General features: G+C 41.1%; 1 protein-coding gene and 1 long non-coding RNA gene across 2 annotated transcripts in view; one reads left to right on the top strand and one right to left on the bottom strand.

The window, feature by feature from the left end:
- Positions 1-2,790: 2,790 nt before the first annotated feature.
- Positions 2,791-17,508, top strand: LOC130611117 (uncharacterized). The gene is made up of 4 exons (XR_008975167.1): positions 2,791-2,920; positions 6,388-6,561; positions 14,041-14,155; positions 17,004-17,508. It is a non-coding gene; the product is annotated as an uncharacterized LOC130611117 (long non-coding RNA).
- SUSD5 (sushi domain containing 5) overlaps positions 7,407-22,418 on the bottom strand; it is a 36,817-nt gene continuing 21,805 nt past the window's right edge. The window contains exons 4-5 of the mRNA XM_057431534.1: positions 17,843-18,031; positions 7,407-8,778 (exon numbers count right to left, since the gene is read on the bottom strand). Coding sequence (XP_057287517.1) covers positions 7,499-8,778; positions 17,843-18,031 — 1,469 coding nt within the window. The 3' untranslated portion in view covers positions 7,407-7,498. The remainder of the gene's footprint in view (positions 8,779-17,842; positions 18,032-22,418) is intronic.

Below are 22,418 nucleotides of genomic sequence, written 5' to 3'. Positions count from 1 at the left end.
TGCTGATGTGAATGGGCAGGCTGTTTTATTCTCAGGCTGAAAATCTACCAAGAGCCTTTTAACTTTAGGAGATTTACCCATGCTCCACTTGTGGTAACAAAACCAGAATCTGGCTTGCTCTGTGCCTTAATACAGAGTGAGTATTGGATTTCCTGGAGCTTTTTGTTCCACATAATATTAGCACTCCATTTATTGTAATCTTATGTAAGAATTTAACTTTGCTTTTCAAACTTAACAAGCAGTTGATCATAAACCATCACATCCCCATGCAATACGTGTATTATAATACCCAGCTGGGGTAGCTTCTCCAGTTTGTCCCTAGTTTTCTGCTGTTGGAGGTGTGTTTGTGCTCAAGGGAGAGGTTACTGCTCTGGAAGACTCTTACCATCCTGCTTTCCAACCTGCATAGGACTACTCCAGATTTTCCCCTCAGAAACCCAACTGTTAATGTTAAGGTCATATGCCCAAATAACTTCATCTTTAATACTCTTAACTTCTGAATCTAGAAATCCTGCCACTAAAGGGCATGGAGCTGGTTGGAGGTGGATGTATCTGTCTACACTGCCTTTATTTTACAACGTTTTCCATTTACTTTTTTCTTATCACCATTTACCAAGCTGACTTAGGAGCTCTGCCAAGCACTGACCATTGTCTGTTTGTTTCTGTGGTGTCTCAGCTCTTGTGTGTTGTCTGTAGGTACTGCAATGCAAAACCTTAAAGGCTCCTAAGAGAGGTGCCTGTAATGCAAGCTCCTGGGCGTAAGGTTTTCCATATCTATGCATCATGGATGGAAATAATGTGTGCAAAAAGCTTATGATCAGATTTTGCCTGTTGGTGAAGCAAATGGCATAGACTATAGTAGGTATGAGATAACAGAAAATCAGTTCCAGGATCTCTTAGGTTTGCCACCCAGAATTACTTCTTTCCTGTTAAAGAACCCCCTTTCCCTCTCCAGCACTGATTATTGGAGACTGCTGTGATATTTTTAAAGAACAAAGTATGTGGTAAAATAGTGCAACATTTTCATTCCACCAGTAAAATACTGAGCACCACAATCAACCTCTTCTGTGATTAATTTAACTTCAGTGAGTTACACTGGGGATACATTTAGTGCCTATGAACCCTAATTTTTTCTCTTCATCAAACAGTTATTCAGCCATTGCAGGTCTCTTGGGTATTATCAAATTTCTGGTAAGCTTGTGGTTCTGTCTTTAAGGCTTCCTTAGCTGATCTGTTTTCGTGTTCAGCCGTTTCCTCAGCTCTTGACCTTACAGCTAAAATCCCCTGCCATTGTGCCTGTTCAGGTGGGGATTTCATGATTGACTCGGGTGTCCATTAGCCAGTGATTTGTTTTTCTTCAGCCTACGTTAGGTAAGCCTGATGGCCTTTACCATTCCACTTAAACTGAGAAGGCAGCCTATACTCTCGTGGCCTCCTGAAATGGCACCGTGATCCCTTTTTCATTTCATTCAAGTGTCTGTGGATTTTTTCTGGCTTTTTTAATTTCCACTACATATGGTCCCAAGCCAGTTCAATCTTCGTAAGTACAAGTTGTTCTCAAACCCTTCTTCTTTCCTAATGAGAAATAGCTCCTCTCCCAGTTCCTCAGTATTTATTGTGGCTTTTTTCAGCATTCTCAGGTTCTTTCAACTGATTTTTCTTTTGCTGCTGCTGTTGTTAGAAGCCAACATTTACATGTGACTGCAATAAATCAGTGTCTTCCACTTCTCTGATCCTGCCAGCTCTTCTTGGGAGGCTACGGGAGCGTAGTTCTTGCCTCTCTTTTGCCACCCCAAATTCTCTCAGTTGTGAGTTGCCTGCTGCAGATGTTAGCAGCATCTGCAAAACCTGAGGAGATGTTTAGGTTTTGCCTCCATTTCTTTTTTTTTTTATAAGGCTTATGGTATGATGCTGATGCTCAGGGAGACATCATCTGTTGAAGTCACTGTGTTTGTGTGACTTAGTTGAATGCAGCATAGGTGGCATGTGTCTGCTGATGCTGGGCTGACCATATTGATCTTGGTAGTAGTATTGCTTGTTACAGTGCCATACAGTTAATTTTCTTAGTAATTGCTCACATTTCCAGTAACAAAGCTAGCTCTTTGGGTAGCTGATGTTGGCTTTTCATCCTCTGGCAGATGGCTAGCGCAAGAGGCTGCACACAATACAAGTCCAGTGCTTGGCCTCTTGATGGATGGGGTCCTGCGTGATGGGGAACTGCTGGAAAGCTGAAGATCAAACTGAGTCAGAAATGCTGGTGCATTGAGCTGGGTATTTGGTTATGTGAAAAACATGACTGGTGCTTGTCAGGACAATGTTTTTTTTATGCAAGAACCCAAGCTTGGTCAAGGGAAGAGATTCACAGCTGGGAAATCAGTGTATCTGACAGACTCTGCCAAGCATATAATCTTTCTCAAAGTAATACCTGCTCTTACTGATAGTAACTTTTCATGTATTACCAGCTTCTTGCCTAATTCATCCTCATAAACACAAATATTAAAAAAGGAAGAAGGGTGGTGGGTGGTTTTTCTCCCCAGAGTTTTAATTCTATTCCCATAAAACACCAGTATAGGCTTCATACTTCAGTGTCTTGTCAATCCTAATAGCCAGTGAAGTCAGCTACAAAACCCAAATACCTTTAGAATTACCAGTTCTGGCAAATTCAGTGGGAATTTGAATGTCTTGCTGGGCCCTTTCATTGTAGCAAATCTGCAAGCAGACCTTCACTACTTCTGTTGACATGACGTGAGCAAAAAGCAAATTCAAACTGCTCCATTTTCCAGAGCCTTACTCCTTTGGAATGCTAGGATATAAGCTCAAAACATACTTGGGTGCTGTTCTCAATTCACCTGGAAAGCCCATCCAACCAAGGGGTGCCACTTCTTCCTACTTGCCACAGTAAGTCAAGGTAGAATTAAAGGTGGGTCTCCTCAAGACAACTTAGTCCCCTGAAAATCCTATTGCATGTCCTGCTTTACGATGCTTTGTCTCAATAGACTGTTGCCAGTAATACCCACTGTGTATCTCTGCAGTCAATTATTGGTCTATATTGATAATGAGGGCAGACCCAAATAGTCTTTGTTTCTAGAGTCTTCACGAAAAATGGTTTAAATAGCATGCAAATTGTACAGCTCTGGAAATGGAGTTGTGATTAGGCAAAGATTTGTTGGATTATAGAAGTACAAGTGTTTATTATGGCTGGTACTGAGAATAAACAGTTGCCTGCATATGCCTGCTACTATGGAAATATGTTTTTAAGTTCTAATGTGAGCTGTAAACCAAAGCTACTTCAGTTAAAAAAATTCAATACTTAAACTGTGGGGAGAGGTAGTCAGTGCCAGAGAAAACATTCCCATTTAATAATGTTTGAACATAGAGCTGTGATGCAGTTTGTAGCAAGGCAGTGAGAAAAAGCCACAACTAATCCTTCATTGCAGCTGTCTGAACTTTTGGTTGTCTGCCACGCTTTAAACAGCGACTTCTTTTTTCTGGTGACTCAAGACCTGAATGACCTAGTGTGGAGAGTTTAAGCTATATGAAATAAAGAAGGTAAGTAAGAAAGAGCCATAGCAAGTTGGCTTGCACACCCCAGCAGATCAGGGGTTTGTGTCCTGCGTCCTTTCCAGTGCCTAGGAAAAATATTAAATAGATACCTTTTTATTTATTTATTTTTGGCGAGGAAATAGTCCGTGGTTTAGACACCCGTCCCTCCTCCCTCTCCTCTTCCCTCTCCTTAGAGTACCCATGAGCTGTGGAAACTACCTTCTGTAGGGAGTTTTGAAGTTTTAAGTTTATAAATGTGAGCCTTATCTGTAGATGAACTTTCTAAGTTGAGTTTTCTTTGATTGTTTTTAACCTTTTTCTTCCCTTTGGTGTGCATCACAGGGCTTTTAAGCAGCATGAAGTAACTTTTCTCCTGATGAATTCTTTTACAAAGGAATGGAACTTGCTTGCTTTCAAGTAGAAATATGGGGGTCGGAGGTGTAACTCTGTGTGACTACTAGCTTTGAAGAAAACAACTGGGGGTTTCTGCCTTTGCCCCCTTCTTACTGTCTGAAATCTTACTATCTTATTTATTCTAAAGGATTAAACATTTAAGCATTATCCTGAGCTAGTGGTAACTCTGTAGTGGTAAACCCTGTAGCCTTGTAACTCAATTCATTTTTTGTTGCAATTGATTTTTCCAGTGGTCCTTTTTCTGATCTTTCACAGCGATGTATTATGTTGTATCATTGTATTGCAAATTGTTGGGTATGAAAAAAAGTAAATTCTTTCCACTGAAGAAAAAAAATTAATCTATGCTGGCTTCAATGCCCATGGCAACGAATCCCCAACATAACAGCTTTTGAGGTAAAGTATGCAATAAGGCAACACAGCACAATAAACCCTATATTGTCATCTAGCTGGCAAATGCAAGGACAAGCACAGAAACTGAGGGTATTTCAGCCCAAGAATTTACTGAATACCTAAAATCCATGATCCCACAGTTTCTGTACAAAGGGGAGCAAACACCTATTGGCTGCAAGGGCTTGAACCCCCAAACACTGCAAGTAGCTTTGGTGTTACAACTCACAGGGGATTCTCAGCCTGCCCGACAACAAATCTATGCAAGGCTCTGCTCAGACGCAACAAACAGTGTGTGATCTGTATGAAATGGGGTCTTATTTAATAGGTAGTTGCTAATACAGGAAAGGAAAGAGAGATCGTATGTCAGTCTTAACACCAGTGAGCTCATTCTAGCCAGCCTCTTGTAATATGTGGCTTTCCTGGAAGAGGATGATACATGACTTCTGTATCCCAGAGCAGCAGATCGATGTCTTAATGAACGGATGTCACCATCACAAAATCGCTCCCAGTATTTTCCCCTTTCCTTTTCCTAATTTCAACCCATAGCTGGCACTTTCAGCTCTTAGTTCCTGTAATAAGTGACTCATCCCCTACTGTATTTTGACTTTATCATCTTCAGATTTTACTGTACTGTATGGTTCACCATCCCTACTGTCCTTGATTAGCCAAGTTTCACACACCAAAGGAGATCTAAGTCAAATGTATCATTTGTGGGCTCTTTACCCCCATCTGTTTATTAGTTTCCCCAAGCTCCCTGAATCATTCTGTTAATGTGAAAACCATGAGTACAAACAGATGCTGCTGCAAAAGGGGGTAGATAGTATTCTGAAGCAGAACCATCCTGGCAGCCTAAGAGAAACACTTTTCAGCTATGTCTTAAACTGTCTCCTACAAGACTTACCCAAATGACAAACCTGTCTTTCCTTCATAAACATGTAGGCAAAGTGGATGATTTTCACAAGAACATACACAAATGCTTACTTTTCCTCTTTTGTACCTTGATCTTTATTTAAATACCTCCAGAGCATTATATTAATGTACATTTTCTGCTGGTTCGTGAATAACGATTATTTCTAAGCCTCAAATAAGGTCCCTGTATAATTTGTGGGTTTAATTCTATTTTGAGCCTCGTTTTCACATGTTCAGTTCTTGAGCCAAAGAGTATTGACTCTCATTTTGAATGATGCTACGCAGAGCTGTAACACATACTTGTATCTTCCAATTCGTAATGGCTGTCCCCAGGTTTATTTTTCAGCATGTTCCCATAAGATTACAGATGGTATGTTTTAGTTGAGTTAATCTCTATAAAGTTGCATAGTGTGAAATCCATTGGTTTTTTGGATTTATTTAAATGTTACTGCATAAAAAAATAGTTTACAACAGAAATCCTAGGTTATTTTGTAGTCTAGAATGCATTAAAAGCATAAAGTCATGCATATGGCAGAGAACACAATATTTACAGATTTGTACAGCTTTTGTCCTTTATTTACTGTGGCTCTTGCCACTCTTACCACGCTGAGGTCAAATTCTCCATATGGCCATCATCTAAAAATGCTGTTTTCCTTAGCAGCACTGAGATTGATGGCTGTGTGTACGACAGGCCCAATTCTGCACTCCACTTCATAGTCTACCTTCCATGGAGTTTAAGATGGTTACCACTCTGACTCAAGGCAGCACAGGTCAACTGCCCCCAGTCACCTTTTTTTACTCCAGTATTTCGGTGTGTTGAACTACTGGCATATTTTGCCTAAGGCTGTGCAATAGAGTGGCAGATGAATTTATTTCTGACCTGCAGGTTATTCAGTTGCCAGTTTTTCTCCTGTTCATTCAGAAAGGTAAGGGAGAGCATTTCATACTAAACTCACCAGAACTATGTTAAGGGATTCTAGAAAACATCCTCTTCTCTCTCACTGTTTATTTTCAGGACTCTTGGAAATGGAACATGCTGTTGGAAAAGCCTCTTGTGTTTTTACACCAACACCCAGTCTAAAAGTCAAGTGTTTGCGTTTATTAACTGGATGCAATTTCTCTCTTTCCCAGGTTTACTTTATCTTTAAAACCACAACAAGCAGCATTCAAAATGGATACCCATCTCCCACAGCCAGTGTCCACCCCAGGCCCCCCTCCAGCTGATGTAAGAGCAGAATGGAGAAAATCAGTCCTTCCACAGAGTTCACATGGCAGAAGTATTCTACATGGCTTCAGTTGCCAGAGGTACACCCAGCTGTGAGTTCAGTGTCCTGGTCAGTCAGTATTGTGTTCAGAAAAGCAGCTGGCTTTATATAGGGTGTCCCTGGAAAGTGCTTCATCACTGTTTGGCTGTGTAATAAGAGGCTATTCATTATAACACCTGGAATCAAAGGTGCTCTGACTCCTGCTGATACTCAAGGAAGAATGGCACTTACTGTATTCTCCGAGTTCCAGGGAGACATCATGATTCCTATAAAAAGGTTAGTATAAGAATGGTACTTCTTCGCTAAGGCTAAAATAACACCTTCCAGAAAACTAGCATGATGATCCAACACTTGTGGCTTGTTAAGTTCACAACATTGAAGAAAAGTACCTTAGTAATCATTGCAGTACTATCCATTAAAGTACAGTAGCAAATGGCTTTTCATTTTAAGACACGTCAGGTAATAATTTGTTATGGTGGTTTATCCTGACCAGCTTGGGCAGGTTCTAAAAAAGGAACACCACCAAATGTGTGGTTGCTCCAAAAACATTTTTCTCCCCTCCTTCCCTCGTTCTTTCCTTCTTCCACTGAGATTAGACCGAGAAGGCCTGACCAGCCCTGCCATTACATTATAACCAGGTAACACAGAAATTAATCAATTAATTTATTATTAATAGGAGCAAAATGTAAAAGCAGAACAAACTGTAGATGTACTACCAAGCACATGGTGTCCTGTTGATACCTCCAGAAGACTCCTGTGATAAAAACATACAGATTCTTTAGCTCTTGAAAGGTCGAATGTGTTAAACTGTGACTTTAAAAGGATGAAATCTTTCCTGTCTTCTATGTTCTTTTAGCATTCTTGTTTTCCTTCTGCTTTCTGCACTGCTGGATTTTAGCATCCATGAGTCATGTGATCCTTCTAGCATCAGTATGTTTTCCTTCCAATTTCTAGCATCTCTGCCCAAAGGCCCCTGGTTAGACTTTCTGCATTTCGATGTGCTGGTGGTGGTAGTGGTGGTAGCAGTGATGCCTGGGTTGACACCTTCCATTCAGTTTATAGACAGAATTTTTCTGCTGCCGTTTTTTGAAGAACCACACAGCCAGTGCAGCTGCAACCAGTAACAAACAGAGAAGAATCACAATTACTGCTATGATAGCACCTTTACTGGACCTGGGACAATCCTCTTCCTCACATGGATCAGAAGTGGGAATGGGCTTTTCTCCAAGGCCCTGGGTGAGATTTTCTTGCTCAGCTAATTCCTGGGATGACGTGTCAGTAATGATACCTGGAGCTGGTGCAGTGGTTGCTATTTGTGCAGGGTGGGTGGTTGCTTCTTTTGGTTCTGCATGTGGAGTGTGATCAGAGGGGCTGACCATCACAGAGGTTTCTGACATGGAGATTTTTAAGCTGGTTATGTCAAACAGCATCGTTGTACTAGGCTCCTGAGTCGCAGTTTCCAGAGATGTAGTTGGGTGGTCCCATGCAGTATCATCATAACCTCTGCTCGTGCTTAAGTTCTCCAGACCACTCACTGATGTAAGTAGCACTGGTGTCTCTTTGGTCCCTTCATCATCTGCTTTTGTTGTTGCTGCCACAATCTGTGTTAAACCTTCCTCTGGAGCTGGGCTGCCATTGCCTGATTTTCTTACTTCAGCATGATTTGGTTGGTCAGTTGTAAGGACAACGTCATCTTCAGTTCCCATTGAACCATCAACTTTATCCCCTTCCTCTTCATCATCCTCTACCACTTCTTGCGTTACTGGATAGCCATCTAACCATGATTCATCAGTGATGGCAACTGCATCTATCTCTGCCTTTGTATCATTAGTTGTGAGAATGGGTCCAATGGGGAAATCCTCACTGTCATAAAACATTTTGGCACCAGGTTCATCATAGGGTGCCTTCACTCCAATGTGGTTATCACCTTCAGAAAGCTGTGCTTTAGTGGAATCATCTGTCTCTTTCTCTGATTCAGGCTCACTGAAAGCCTCTGATGGAAACCAAAACAAGTTTTTTTGGCTTAGGAGTGACACGGGGGATTCAGTTGGTGCCCTGCTTCCTTTTTCAGAAGTGTCTGTGTCCTGAGTAACAACTTTGGTACTTCCAATTCTTTCTTCTGAGCTTTCACTGAAGGAAAGCTGTTCTTGCTCCTGCTCCATTTCCTCTTTGCCATTGACGTGTTCGTTCTCAACGACAGGTATTGATCTGTCATCAGGAAAGTTATCTTCATAGTCAATGTGCGCCTCGGTTTCATCTAGAAACATTAAAAAAACCCAACACAAAAGACAACGCTTAATTTCTCCAGAAGAGCACTGGGCTCATTTGTTACAAGAAGCCATGAAGAAAGGTGCAATGAGGAGTGACTTCTAGGCAGTAATTTTCATTCCTTGTGAGCTCTTCAGAGCTGCCCAAGGAAGACCCCACCACCAAAGCTGATACTGAGTTTTGCTTGTCCTTATCTGAAGGAAGGAAGATGCACCCATGACTGCAAGGACAGAAAACTCCAGCACTTAAAGCCTAACACCTAGGGATCAAGATAACACCATCTGCAATCAACTCTCAGCTTCCAATTTTAAGAAACTTCATGTTACCAAAAAAGAAAGATGAGAAAAAAAAAAAACAAAACCAAACTAGCCAAACCCCCCAAAAACCTGAATGCAACAGAGAGGCAGATTAATCTTAAAGTCTGAGTTTGATTTAGAAATACTCCCTATGCCTCAACAGACTTAACCACTCATAGCAAAATAGATTTAACTCAGAGTGTGAAACTGAAGGTTTGAATTTGAATGAAATAATGCATTGTAATTTATATTTCTTTCACTCTTCTAAAAGACCTTAGCTCAATGAATAATTTTCCAAACCAGACAGGGTGGTTGATTTTCAGCTCACACAAGTTTTACTCCATAGAAGGTTGATGTAATTGCTGAGATTTATGCTGGCATTACAAGCCCTAGAAAATAGTGCCTTAGGATGTGGAAAATAAAACAAATGAATCATGGTGAGAATTTTTCTTTTCAAGAGAGTGTTTAACCTTTCATGAAGACGGTGAAGCAATAGACCTGGCATGACACGGGAAACAAGGAATTAATAGGCAAAGCTGTATTACAAATCAGTGCATTCATAAAGCCTTATCTTTTTTTGCCTTTTTACACTCCACCAACTTTGAATCACATTTTCATCTGGGGCCCACCTCAATTTCCGAGTGAGTCACATTCTCCTTGGAGACTGCTTCCCAGACTTCTGGCAGAGCCACATTTGGTCTGCTCTTAAGAAAGATTAGAAACATTGTCAAACCAGTCTGACCAAAACCACTCAGTAGTGATACAGCTCACACCAGCTTGCTTTTTGCCAGAACAGCTTAAGCCAGGTGCCAGAACAGAATGAGTATTAGCAAAAGGTATTTTTCTTGGAATAGCATCCAGGTCTACCAGAAACCAAAGCAGTTATGCTGAGGAAACCAAAATGTGTGAGTTAATACCTCTGTGAAAGCTATCATGTTGGAGAACGGGATGTTCTCAGTAGGTCCTCTCATCTCACAGCATGGGTGTAGGGTGAAACCTGTGCAAGATACAACAGTGCCAACAGCAGACTTCTCTCCTGCCTGGTTCTGTTGTCCTTATCTGCTTGTGTAATCCTCTAGATCCTCTCCATCCTTTCCAAAGCAGGAAAAAAATTCATCTGGTGCAAAACCAACTTAACAGACAGGGGAATCCATCTCTTAGAAGGGAAACCTTCCTGGTAGGACTCTCACTTTTCTAATTCATCCTAAAATCTTTTCCAACATTATTTCAGGCTTTCATTAATGACTGGAGGGTCCCTCTGAATACCAAAACATTTTAGCAACATATTTATGAAGCTCTGTGTGGCACTGACCATCACTATGTAGCACTTACAATAGCTGTCAAATGCTAGTCTCACTTTGTCCCTTGTCTTATTTTCACTAAAGAATTTTTCTACCTGGCATGCTCTTTGCATGGAAATGGTGCTTCAAGCCGTTTTGTCCTCTTACGCTAAAAGTTGGTATCTGGCATGCCTGCTTCATTGAAGTCCAGTGTCTCCTAGGACAGCCTATAGGATATATATGTGCATTGGAACGTCGTAATAGGAGAACTCACTGTTTACCAACTGCAATGGTCATTTTTTCCTTTTCTGAGATGAATCTTCAGCCATGTCTGTCCTCACCTGTACCTCTAGTTTCGCTATTCATTTACTTTTCAGACTACTACAGCAATCCAGCTGAGAACGAAACGATGATTTTTACGTTATGGCTTTCTAGTGCATGCACACATGTCCGTGAACAAAAATTTCATTCATATGCTTGGGTTGTTTCCTCCTGACGTATTCTTTAGTTAGCAGTGTGAATGGGGCAGCTAGTATTCATCTTATTTACCAGTATGGATCATTAGTGAATGCTTAATAACTGTAGTAATATGGGTTTTATAGAATTTGAAGCTCTTTCCCTTTAGTGCTTCTCCTGCCATGTGCTTTCAGCCCTTCAGATGAAAGTCCTATGGTGGCACATCAGGAAAGAGAATGTGCTTCTAGGAAAATACAAGTCCTCAGTCTATCAGAACATATTGTTTACTGAACCATCAGTCAAGTCTCCATCAAACCTGCTGTCTTTGGGCCTGATCCTGCACGTATAGAAATGAATTGGTGCTTTCTTACTGTTCAGCTGAGAAAAGAAAAAGCCCATTGTAGTCTAAAGAGAGCCTGAGATTGGAGCTCATTATGCGCTGCTTGTCACTGCATAAGGGAGTCTTGTTCCTTCTGACAATCAGATTGTGGCCTAAGTTGTAAACCCTGGTATAATGTATTTCCATATACAGTCTCCTGTATTTGTATAGTTTATAGCAAAGACTATGAGCATAACTAATGTTTGTGTATGGGATGGCAGAATGAAAGCAACTATTGAGCTTTCTAACCATCAAAGGAAATGCAGACCCCCTGAGTCTGAAGCTTTGATTTATATGATCCTGAATTGACTTACACAGTAATAATACTCTATTCTTTCTTCTGGGCCTCAGACCTTCAAATGGGGCCTGGACTTAGTATTTAGTGATTTTTGTGTTACCATGACAATATCCGAAGTTAGCCATGAGCTTGATTTTCCAGAACAGATTGCACAACTTTTGCACTTCTTTTTGCTCACCTCCTCAGCACTTACCTGAGCTTTTCAGCTCCCTGAATTTTAGTGTCAGTACTGAAGAGCCACAACCAAACTAGATTCAGCTCCACCTCTTATCCACATAGTTGTAATCTGTATGTTCATACGGTTTTTAAAGCTGCTAGCAAGTGGTTTAAAAGTGGTTGCATCTTCTTCCCTATCCAGGCAGGTCTGTTTTTAAGAAGAGCCAGCACTGAAATGAATTAGTCCAAGACCAAAATCTTCCTATATTTGGTCATCGTTACATCTTGCCCCTACCCTCCTCTGGCAGACTCGAGGATCAGGGAGTTTTGATTCACTGTCTGAGGGATTACTGAGGCTGAAATGAACATTTTACAGCAGCACAAGCTGAAATGGCATGCTACCGAAGATGTGAAACTCAGTTAAAAGGTGAAATCCTTTCCATTTAGCCTTGTCTTTTCTGGGAAGCATCCAGACCTTAAAGAGCTTTCATCTCCTTCAACTTTTGATCCTAATGTGAAAACAGTGACCAAACGTAGACACAGGCAAAACCAAAGAAAGAGCCTGGTTTTCCACACTCTAGGATCAGTTTAATTTTTCTTCTAGATAGCATATTGGCATCCCAGCTGTATTTTGAGTGTTGCTATTTTGGACAGCCATAAAGTGCACTGCATATTTTGAGGATGTATTTTTGGAGTACAGGAAATTGAAACTTGATTCTATGTAGACCATCATCATAAACATTTCTACTGTATAAACCCAGCTTTATTCTAAGAATCTCAAAGTACTTACAGTGAACATTAACAAGAGGACATGTGTCTGAAAGGGTAGGAAGGAAAAGAGCATGTAGACCAATTTGCCTAAGATCAGAGTTGTAAACTAGAGCATCTTGAAGAATTATCCATTTGACTTGGATCACACTTCTCTCAAACCCGCCAGAGTATGCTAGACAGAAATTGTTTTGCCTTTAGTCTTTTGCAACAGCTGCAAGAAGGATGACTTTTCATTGTAGCAGAAAGCCTGCTAATGTAAATAAATAACCCATCATCATTTTTAAAAGTAATTCCATTTGGCAGAATCAGTTCATGCCTGATCGATACCTTCCATTAATCTAATACAACCACTCAGTGACAGACCTGAAAAGAGAACCAAAGTTTGTCATAACAATTGTTTTGACCAGTCATGGACATATTTTGTTCTGATCTTGTCTGTCACAACTTTTCCTTTGCACTCCCAGACAAAAGCAAAACAAAGCAGCCCCAAATAAGATCGGAAGCCAGAGACATTTTGCTTTACTCTGCCCATTAAAAAAATAGAAGGAAAAGAACTAAGTGGTGCTGGCTGATCATGCTTACAGAGCAGAGCACATGAATGTGAATCAACACTATTCCTCAGGATTCAGAAAGCAATGTTTGAAGTAGTGAGAAGAGTTGAACCAGGCGAAAAGACTGGGAGCTGCAGATGAAGCTTTCGGAGGTGGTCAAAGTCAGCCGAATCCTCCTCACACTGAAATCAGAAGTCTGGTGCTCAGTGTGGAAGTCAGACCAGCTCTGAACACACTAGACAATCATCTGAGTGTTGACACTGGAGAGATTCTTTACGTGCGCAGCAGGTATGACCTCTCCTGCCACAAGCTTATAGCTGGGAAAACCCAAAGCAGCCAAGGGAGAAGGAGAAATATGAGACATTCCTCTTAGGCAGTTTTAGAGCAATGACATGATTTCCCAGCCACCTAATCCACCTTCTCTTTGAAGAAGCAAATTCTCAAGGATGCAGCCTAATGCAATACAGCCCTGCCCTCCCTACTGAAATGTTCGTATTAATGCTTCTGATACTGAACCTATGGTTCGTTTGGGGAAAGACAAAAACAAAACACATTTAGCAGTGGTCACTTTGGTCTCTGTGCCTGCAGGCCAGCCACAGCATGGCATGTCTACATCTGCTTTCAGGCCTTACTACAGTGCCCATCTTCAGAATGTATTTTGTGAAACAAATGTGTTCTTTCCACAGAAAATAAACTGCAAAACCCGTCTATTTCCCTGTTCTCTGCTTAAGGTTGCTTTGTTGGGTTGAATATCCCTGTGTTTTCAACTAGAACACAGCATCTTTTCATGACCAGAAACTGCAGGAAAGACTAACTGTACAGAACCACTTTTTTCCTTAAAAAGCATCTTGATTAAAAATTACCATCCATTGCCTGGTGTGTGCAATGCACAGTAAAGCCATCTGTAATGTACTGTTTTCTTAATTTCTTACATACTTTATCCAGAATCCACTTAATATAATCCTGAAATGATTTTGTTCAGTTATGCCCACAGCCAGATTTTGCCACATATTTTGGATTCTATGTTTATTGATGCATGATATATGTTTTCATTTAATTTAAAGATTTACCAGCTGTATGGTTGTACACTTACATCCTGAGTGCCAGAATGGACTGTATCTCTTCTAACTGGATCAAAACAGAGAGGAAATATGATCATAAAGCTACTTCAAAGAACATGTAAATGCTATATTTAGACACTGCTATGATGATAGCTCTTTGACACTGTATTTGTTCTGGGCAAGCAACTGGGAATGTAGTACAGGCCTAATGGTATTACACAAATAAGAGAAAAGCCCAGTTATTGCTGTTTAGTCTGATATGCTGCTTGGACAGCTGGGCATTATAATGTGGCAGTTACCAAGTAATACTGTAATACACATCTGTAACATCCACAAATCTCAGGCAGCTTTATGAAGCTTTATCTCTCTTTCATGGATGAGGTGGAGTAAGCAGCAGAGAGCAGTATAGTGACTTGCCCCATCTCAGTGCAAGATGTAGGAACAGGACTTCTTCTTTAATCCTGTGGCAGGGGTTTTCTCCCCTTGTCCAATTGTGTTGGCATAAGAGCATTGGGACCACTTCACATTTCCAGTTGCTCACCTGGCTCAGATGCAGAAGGAGGGATCTGTATCACCTCACCAGCCTCTAAACATAGGACTTAAATGCTCATTGAAGAGGCTTCGCCATCATTTTCCTTCTGATGTCAGCCAGTTAGGACAGAAATGGCCCTCCCTGCCAACAGGGATATAAATTGTTGTGTCATTACCCATCATAATAGGGAAGTTACTCTTGCCTCAAAGCACTTAAAAAGCAGCATGTGTGCTGACTTCTGGAGTACTTAAGTAGTAATTATTCTGCTTTCTCCTGTGACCCTAAAATAACTGTTAACCATTAAGTCAGGTTTCTTTTAATTAAACTCCCTTTTTTGTTCTTTTTCACTGAATTCTTGCTTTTTTAAAAGCAATGAAACCTAGTATCACACATGTCAGTCTTCTGTAAAACCTTCTTTCCTAAACAATAGTGATCATGAGGCTCGAATAGCTAATTATTAATTGAACACATATTGTGGTTTCTGTCCCACATCTTATCTTGAAAGCGTTTGAGAAACATTAACCAAAGGAAGCCCCTCAGCATGAAGTCTACATTTAAATAATCCAGAAAGAAAATTCATAATCCACAATATTACAGCTGCTCCCAAGTTCCAGTGTTGATGTTTGTGATTTTATAGCCACATTTCCCTATTTCTTCTAAAAATATTATCCTCTCCCCTGCGGCTGTGTGAAAGGCTCAGGCAAAACGGGGAAATAGACTATTTACCCAGGGAAAACAGTGAAACACACACAACTTAAATAGCCTGATTCTTTCCCTTCCTTATTTTGGTGTCGTACAGTTTTATTTCTATGTGTGATAAAGTCAGCATTTTCACTAACCTCAGTGAAGGAAAAAGAAGTACCAGTTTGGTGCAGATTATAGGAGATTCAGACCCACTGGCTTATCAGATGTAGATACTCTTTTCCTTCTCTCCCTCCATGCTCCTCCTTCACTCCCTGCAGTATTTCACTTAATCATCTGAACTGCTGTTTGTAAGAACAGTTCTGGAAGATGAAATAGTTCAGAAAGATGTTGGAATTTGTCTTTATTTCGTATCTGTATACCATTTTGATGGGTTTGAATATCTGGTTCCCTGGTACACAGACATGACCTGTTTCTACTAAGAACAAGTTTGACCTTTTCTCATGATTATGCGCTGCCTGCTGGTATATATTCATGAGTAAAAATAGCTCCTTGTAAGTCCCTGGGCATTAAGGAATACATAGGTTCTGAAATAGATATGCTAACTTGAGCCCATATAGATAGCTCAGCTACCCGACAGCTGCCCATTCCTTTGCTGAAGATTAAACTGCTTTGCCAGAAATATCATCTTAAAGGTGTGATATCTCTCTGGAAAAAACCCCACCATAACATACTCTGATGACTGTTCTTGAATATTGGAAAGACTGTGAGCTTTATGCATAGAGCAGGGTAACATGAGAAAGTGAATGAGAAAGCAGAATTCAGACTGCGGCCATGTCTGAACTCATGGTACTGTTTATCTTATGTTTAAACAAAGGGAAAGTTCAGATCATTGCACAATTGAAGTAACATAAAAGTGGATTTTCCTGAAGGTTTAAATCAAGGAAATGTCACTATTATAGCTTCCCGTAGCTTTTACATTATGTTCTTGTTTGTTTGGGGTGTTTTTAGTCAAAGCCTGATTCCTTCAGTCAAGTTATTCGGTAAGAAAATCCACTGTCATTCCTTTTAATGGAGTAAATATCTGGACAAAACTCCTGCAAGCATGGTACAAGATACAAATTTGCCTTTTTATTGGGGCAAATTAAAGAAGAATACTTGGTTTTTCTTTATTTTTAACTTTTCCATCTAGCTGCTTAGCTCTAACCCAAGTGTTTCTGCCACTGTCACAGACTTCTGTAGCACAGGCAGCTCTCTTAACTTACACAGATCTCTAATTTTCCTGACCTGCCAAAAGGAAGTGGTATTTACCATATGTGTATGGCCAGAAGCTCAAAAATACTAAAGCAGCTAGGAGGAAAGGGCTAGTAAAAGCTCAGATCAGCCAAACTAGCTTCTTACAAGCCAGCGGAAAAAGTCTGGGGCTTAAAAGATGGGCAGCTATTGTGTTACCCATTTTGCATCCCAAATAAAAAAATTCAACAACACCTAAAGGATGGCCAGCTCAACTCAACCTAGAAAATATAAAGAATCGGGGGGAGTTGCATATGGGTCTGCTGTGCCCTTGAGAAGTATTGACCCCTGTCTTCATGGGGCCACAGTACTACCGTGGCATCTTGTCTTTTCTGTAAGGAGGATGCTATCTCAGGGGCCTCAGCGTGTACCATCACATAAAGATGTATGGGTGGTGACTGGGTGCTAAAATCATGGACAGAATGTCTATGGTAAGGAAAGATGTTTATTATGTGCATGCCTACAAAAAGACACTGACTTTTCTCTCTTCTTGCCCTAGGTTCCCAAAGGTGAGAGCAAACAGCACATTTTCATTTCAGCAGCCTGCTCTGTAACAACTCTGTGGCTTCATGTGAAAATAAACATAGCAGAAGATAGACAAAACCTGCATTGTGCACTCTATCTGGTAAGCAATGTCTTTGGCTCTCTGGTGCTGCCAGGGAGCAGCTTTTGAACTGCTCTGAAGAAAATACCTCTGGCATTTCTTGTACCATCAGTAGGAATCCCTTACCTTGAGTAAACTAAGTAAGTACATAGAAAAGTTATAAACCTCACCCAGTAGTAGAATGAGCACACACAAGGTTATAAACAACTGATCTCCAGAAAGGGGCTGATTCTGATGTTAAATACACAGGTGAAGGATCTTCCCAAAGGATATTTTCTAGTAATTAAAAGTTATGTTCAGTACTAAAGAAAAAGGGCACTTGGGGGGGGAAAGAAGGAAGATGGTTGACTGGAAGGCAGGAGCTGAATGCTAACACTGGGATAAGACTCAGTGAATCCCTGAAATGGGTTTAGCAGATGCAGATAAAATAAATATGGCATAAAAGTTCTGATTTTTTTTACTTCCAGTGGCTCCTGCTACCCAGAAAAAAAGAACTTTATGCACACTGAGTATGAGTACATTATTCTCTCCTGTGGTTTACTAGAGGTGTCTGCCAGCAGGGCTGGAAAAGCCCTGTTGAGCCAGCTAAGTCATTGATGCTGCAGTCACCAAGAACTTCACTGGGGCTTCATGCGCCCAGGAGAGGCACCCTTGTACGCCTGAAACCATCTCTGTTGGGCGGATGGGAGGCTGTGGCCTCCTGGAGGGATGCTCCATGTGCTGGGTGAGCTTACCTTTGACACAGGCCTGAACCTGCCCGTACCACTCCCCGCAGCTATTGCAGAGCAGCGTGAATGCCGTCTCCTTGTTGCCCATGATGTACCCCTGGGCACAAACATACAGCAGCTCGTCCCCCATTTCAAAGCCAGTGTGGCCATGCAGGATGGTGTGGGGGAAGGATGGTGGGTCCCCGCAGGGCTTGTCTGGAAGGTAAAAAGAAATGAGATTGCAGAGACCTTGCAAAAGTCTTTAAATGCAGTGCTAACAGCGGTGCTAAAAGAGTTACACCAAGGACAAACTTACACATGTCCACGGAACTCATACATCTCATCTGATTCATGCCCTCATCCCCCTTCATAACTGTTTTCAGCTGTAATTGTGTAGGTATATATTAGGCTATAGCTGTGATGTGATAACTGTGATGTTATTGATGTGTAACTGCAATGCACCTAGAGGGCCTTTGTTTCCAGCAAGTTAGCTCAGGATGTTAAGGTACAGCTGTCTTCTCTGCCTGCTTCTACAAAGGCTAAAATAGGCTTGGGTGTGCTGGGGCTGGAAAGCAAAAGTTTGGACACAAGTCATTTTTCTTAACTGCAGAATTGCTTATGGAGTTGTTTATGGAATTGTTTAAGACTGGCACTTTAATGCAAGCAGGCAGAGGCTCAGTAATGGCCCAGTCTGCCTTCACAGAAAGGAAAGTCCAGGTGGTCACCAGCCTATTCCTTCTAGTCTTTCACAAAATCAAAGGTTTCTTCCCTGATGCTCAAATTCCCCCAATTTTAGGTTAGAGGCACCCTAAAATAAATGGTGATGTGTGCTCTTCAACAACACCCAGGGGTAACACAGCTCTGCTCTCTGTGAGAAGATGAAGAGCTAAATATTTCAGGGTATAAAATCTAATGAGGTGTTTGATAATATTTCTGCTGATAGCACTAAAAGCCAGGAAGCCAAAATTGCTATAAACAATAACAACTGATCTGAGTTTTGTGTTGCGTGAAAGAAGTGCAGAGAGGAGGCAGACAGAAAACTGCTGAGCCCAGTGTAAGCTGGATTTTAACTCTTTTCAGGTTTGAACAATCTTGGCTATTAAAAGGGTGGGTCAAGATTTAAAGAACTTGTAAGCATTGGGGTTTCTCTTCACTTAAAGATCTTTCTCCTAGAGGTGCTTTTCAAGACATGTTTGTCATGTCCCCCTTTCCTCCAGATTTTTTCCAGTCTCTTTTGGAATAGACATCTCTTGGTTACAGAAAAACCAAAACAAGAAAACCTATAACGCAAGAACATGATTTTACTAAAAAACCCAATGGACAAAGTGTGCATGTTAGTACAAATAAACACTTCTGTATTCTTTCTCAAATCTGATTTTTCCCAGTGGTTCTAGAGCCCTTACTGACTGTGGAAGAAAAACCAGCTGCTCCACTTGCCAAAGTAACTGAAGATTCAAACCCTGCTTTTGTCCAGATACAGAACAACCAAAAGTGAAAAGACTAATAAGTAATAGCTCAGGAGTTCTCATAATTACACGGGATAGGGAAACTTAGGGCCAGGTCTGTGTTCTAGCATGGATCTTTCCTGTTGAAACAGTTGGCTTTGGTACCAAAACCTATTTACTTAGTTGGCTAAGCAACGATTATGTTCCTTGGAAAGACTTTTGCTTGGAAGCTGAAAAACTGATCTCCAAGAGTATGCTCCTAAACATGCAGAAGGAGAAACATCTTCAGAGAGCACCCATGCTACTTTGCTGAAGTCTGCTTTTAAGACAGCATCAGCACGAGATGTTAGAAACAACATTTCCATTGACACCAGTTCACGTCCAGGGTTTTCCATGGGCAGTAGTTTTGACAGTAAAGCTTTTTTCCAATCTACTCGCTGCAAAAGCTCAGGCTTTCCTGCTTTTGCCCCAGGGACCCTCTGCAAGATTCTTGTGAGTCCCAGCTGCAGCTTTTCCCATCATCTACTCCCTTCAGACGCAGGCAGAGGTAAATCCATGTTTATTTGGAAATACGATGTATTTACGTTGCCGGTTGTTTGCCTTGTAGTGCAATGAAAATCCTACGATCAACATCCCCGCTCTGTGAAAGTCCTTTTGGATCAGGCTTTTGGAAATTGTCTGCTAGGTCTTGCTGACCACTTCTCAGCCAGGTATGCTGAAAAACATCTGCCACTAATTGAAAGGATACGCTACCGAAGTCGAAGCTTTGAAGTCTGTTCTCCGTAATGTAAACATACATATATATACTGTCTAACACCTTCAGAAGTTAGTGGGAGTTATGCACACACACACACACACACACACACACACACTGACAGAAAAAACAAGCTCTTGAGGCTACACAAAGCTCAGTTTATGTACAGTCTTATGGAGGCTTGGCATCCAAGGAAGTGAGGAGCAGTTAGCAGCTAATGCCTTTCCTGTGAACTGGTGGGATGAATACAGATTGATGTGGATGAAAGGAGTAAGAAAACCACTGCTTCATAGTAGAGCATACTTCATTTATGTAGCTGCTTCCATCAGTACAAATGGAAGCCATGTATCTGCTCTGAGGGAAGTCTTGATCCCAAAGCTGCATAGGATAATTACACATCAGAGGGTATTCTTATCTGCAAAGCCTTGCTTCTTAATCGTATGGCCAGAGGAAGCAGAACAGTAACAGTTAAATTAGTTAAATATGGCAAACACTTTCAGAAAGAACATTGTAACCTACCAGGAAAGAAGAAAGCTGAAAGGAGCTTTACTGTAAAAGCTAGCAACAGACGTGGTCACAGAGAATTATGAGGTACTGAAAGAGAGATCTGACTGATGTGTGGATAGAAAGAAAAACAGAGATTTCAAAGGTATTAATGGATGGACACTCTATGGGGAACTTTTGACTCTCTCATATGAGACTTTATTAGGTCTCATCATTGCTGTAGAGCATATTGAGTGACAGCTTGGACAAACAGAAGTGAAAGCTGGTACCCTGCAAAGACATACCGAAGTTCCTGCATCCATTTTGCTGCTGTCCTCATCTGTGTAAGACGTAGAGGAATTTTCTGGGCTGCAGCATCTTATGGGTCCTTGTCCTGCTGTAGTCTCAGTTGCTATGACAATTCCTGCTCAGGCTTTTGCCAGACCTGTTCTTTCTGGTATAGGTACAGCAGTAACACTGTGACAGCAGCTCATCAAACTGAGCCACTCCTGTGGACAGGCTTCAGGTTTTTGTCTGCAGCGAGCTGGCAAAGCATGGGCTTGTTTGGAACAACAGCCTCTGCTCAGTGCTTTCTTTCCTTACTGCTGAAAAAGGCAAACTGAAATACATAAGCCATCAAACTTTGATGGGTGGCTGAAGCCAGCAGTCATTTAACAAAGTCTGATTTGCATTTACGCTCTACACACTACAAGTCACTGCCTGTTTCATTTTTCTATGGTGGCAGTAAATCAAAGCCTTATGGAATAGAGATCTTACTTGTTGCCTGTAAATATCAGTGGGTCACTGAAAGAAAGAACCAGGAGAATGTGGGAGCTATTAACAAAGAGATCTTTCCTTTGTTGCATTTAAAAAGCAATAGAAGAAAGGGAGCCAAGAGGATTATACACATATGAAGTTGAATGGCTTGTGGTCCTACAAAAAAAGAAGATTCATAGGGAAAATTCCAACTTTCTGTTTTTCTTGCTTTATCTCTTTTATACCTCAGGGCGTTTTCTTATGAGCTTTGATAGAAAACAAATACACACTCTGTGTGCCAGATCTGACTTACTTGGTGATACTCAGTTTTCAGAATAGGCAGAATCTAATGTATTTTTAGGTAATTTTTTTGCACTCAAGGCTAAGAGAGAAATTTTCTGATCTCAACAGATCCTGGGCTGCTACAGAATTGTCTTCCTGACCCTGATGTCTGCATAAAACAGTTGTTTACAAGAAACTGAGAAGACAAATGTCTCTGGACTGCAAACCCCATGGCTATACTCACAGTATTCACGAAACATTGCAGCTACATCTTTCCCTGTCAAACATAACTCTCACTACCAATTCCCTGTCAAACATAACTCTTAGCATCAAAGACTGCTGTGATTCATCTGTGGGTACAGAACAAAATCCATTCCAGAAGCACAAAGAAAGGTATGTCCCTCTCTTTGGGATTCTTATTTGTAAAAGCCTGATTCTGTAAGCACACCCAGAGCTCTTGCTAGCATCTGACCAGCGTCCTGGCTATTGAGGCATACCAAGGTGTATGCTTAAGCAATTCGGCTGAACACATTAATGCACTAAATGTTAATTGATTAAAAATTAATTATAAATCAAGGCCTAAGAAGGCAGTTCAAGACGCCTTTTGCACAACTCTAAGAACTAACTGTTCTAAGGCAGAATTGAGAAGAGCTGCTATCATCAGCTCAGTTTCTGAAGAAGACTGATGTGACTGTTCCCTCTGTCTGTCCTCAACATGCCTGTTTGTCTGAGCCTTTGGCTGATCTCAGCCAAGTCTGACCAAGGCAGAGCTGCTGAGTGCCTGCTCATTTTGATGATTTAAAAGAGGAAGGAGCCACAGCAAGGCATCTTTTCCATTGGGGTGGGCATAAGTAGGACTCAGCCCTTACCCATCCCCACAAGC

This window comes from Pezoporus wallicus, unplaced genomic scaffold (assembly GCF_028554395.1).
Source record: "Pezoporus wallicus isolate ANWC-B61680 ecotype Strahan unplaced genomic scaffold, APGP_CSIRO_Pwel_v1 scaffold_11491, whole genome shotgun sequence".
NCBI classification, from domain to species: domain Eukaryota; kingdom Metazoa; phylum Chordata; class Aves; order Psittaciformes; family Psittacidae; genus Pezoporus; species Pezoporus wallicus.
Note: the sequence above shows the minus strand (reverse complement) of the source record. Positions and strands in the feature narration are given on the sequence as shown.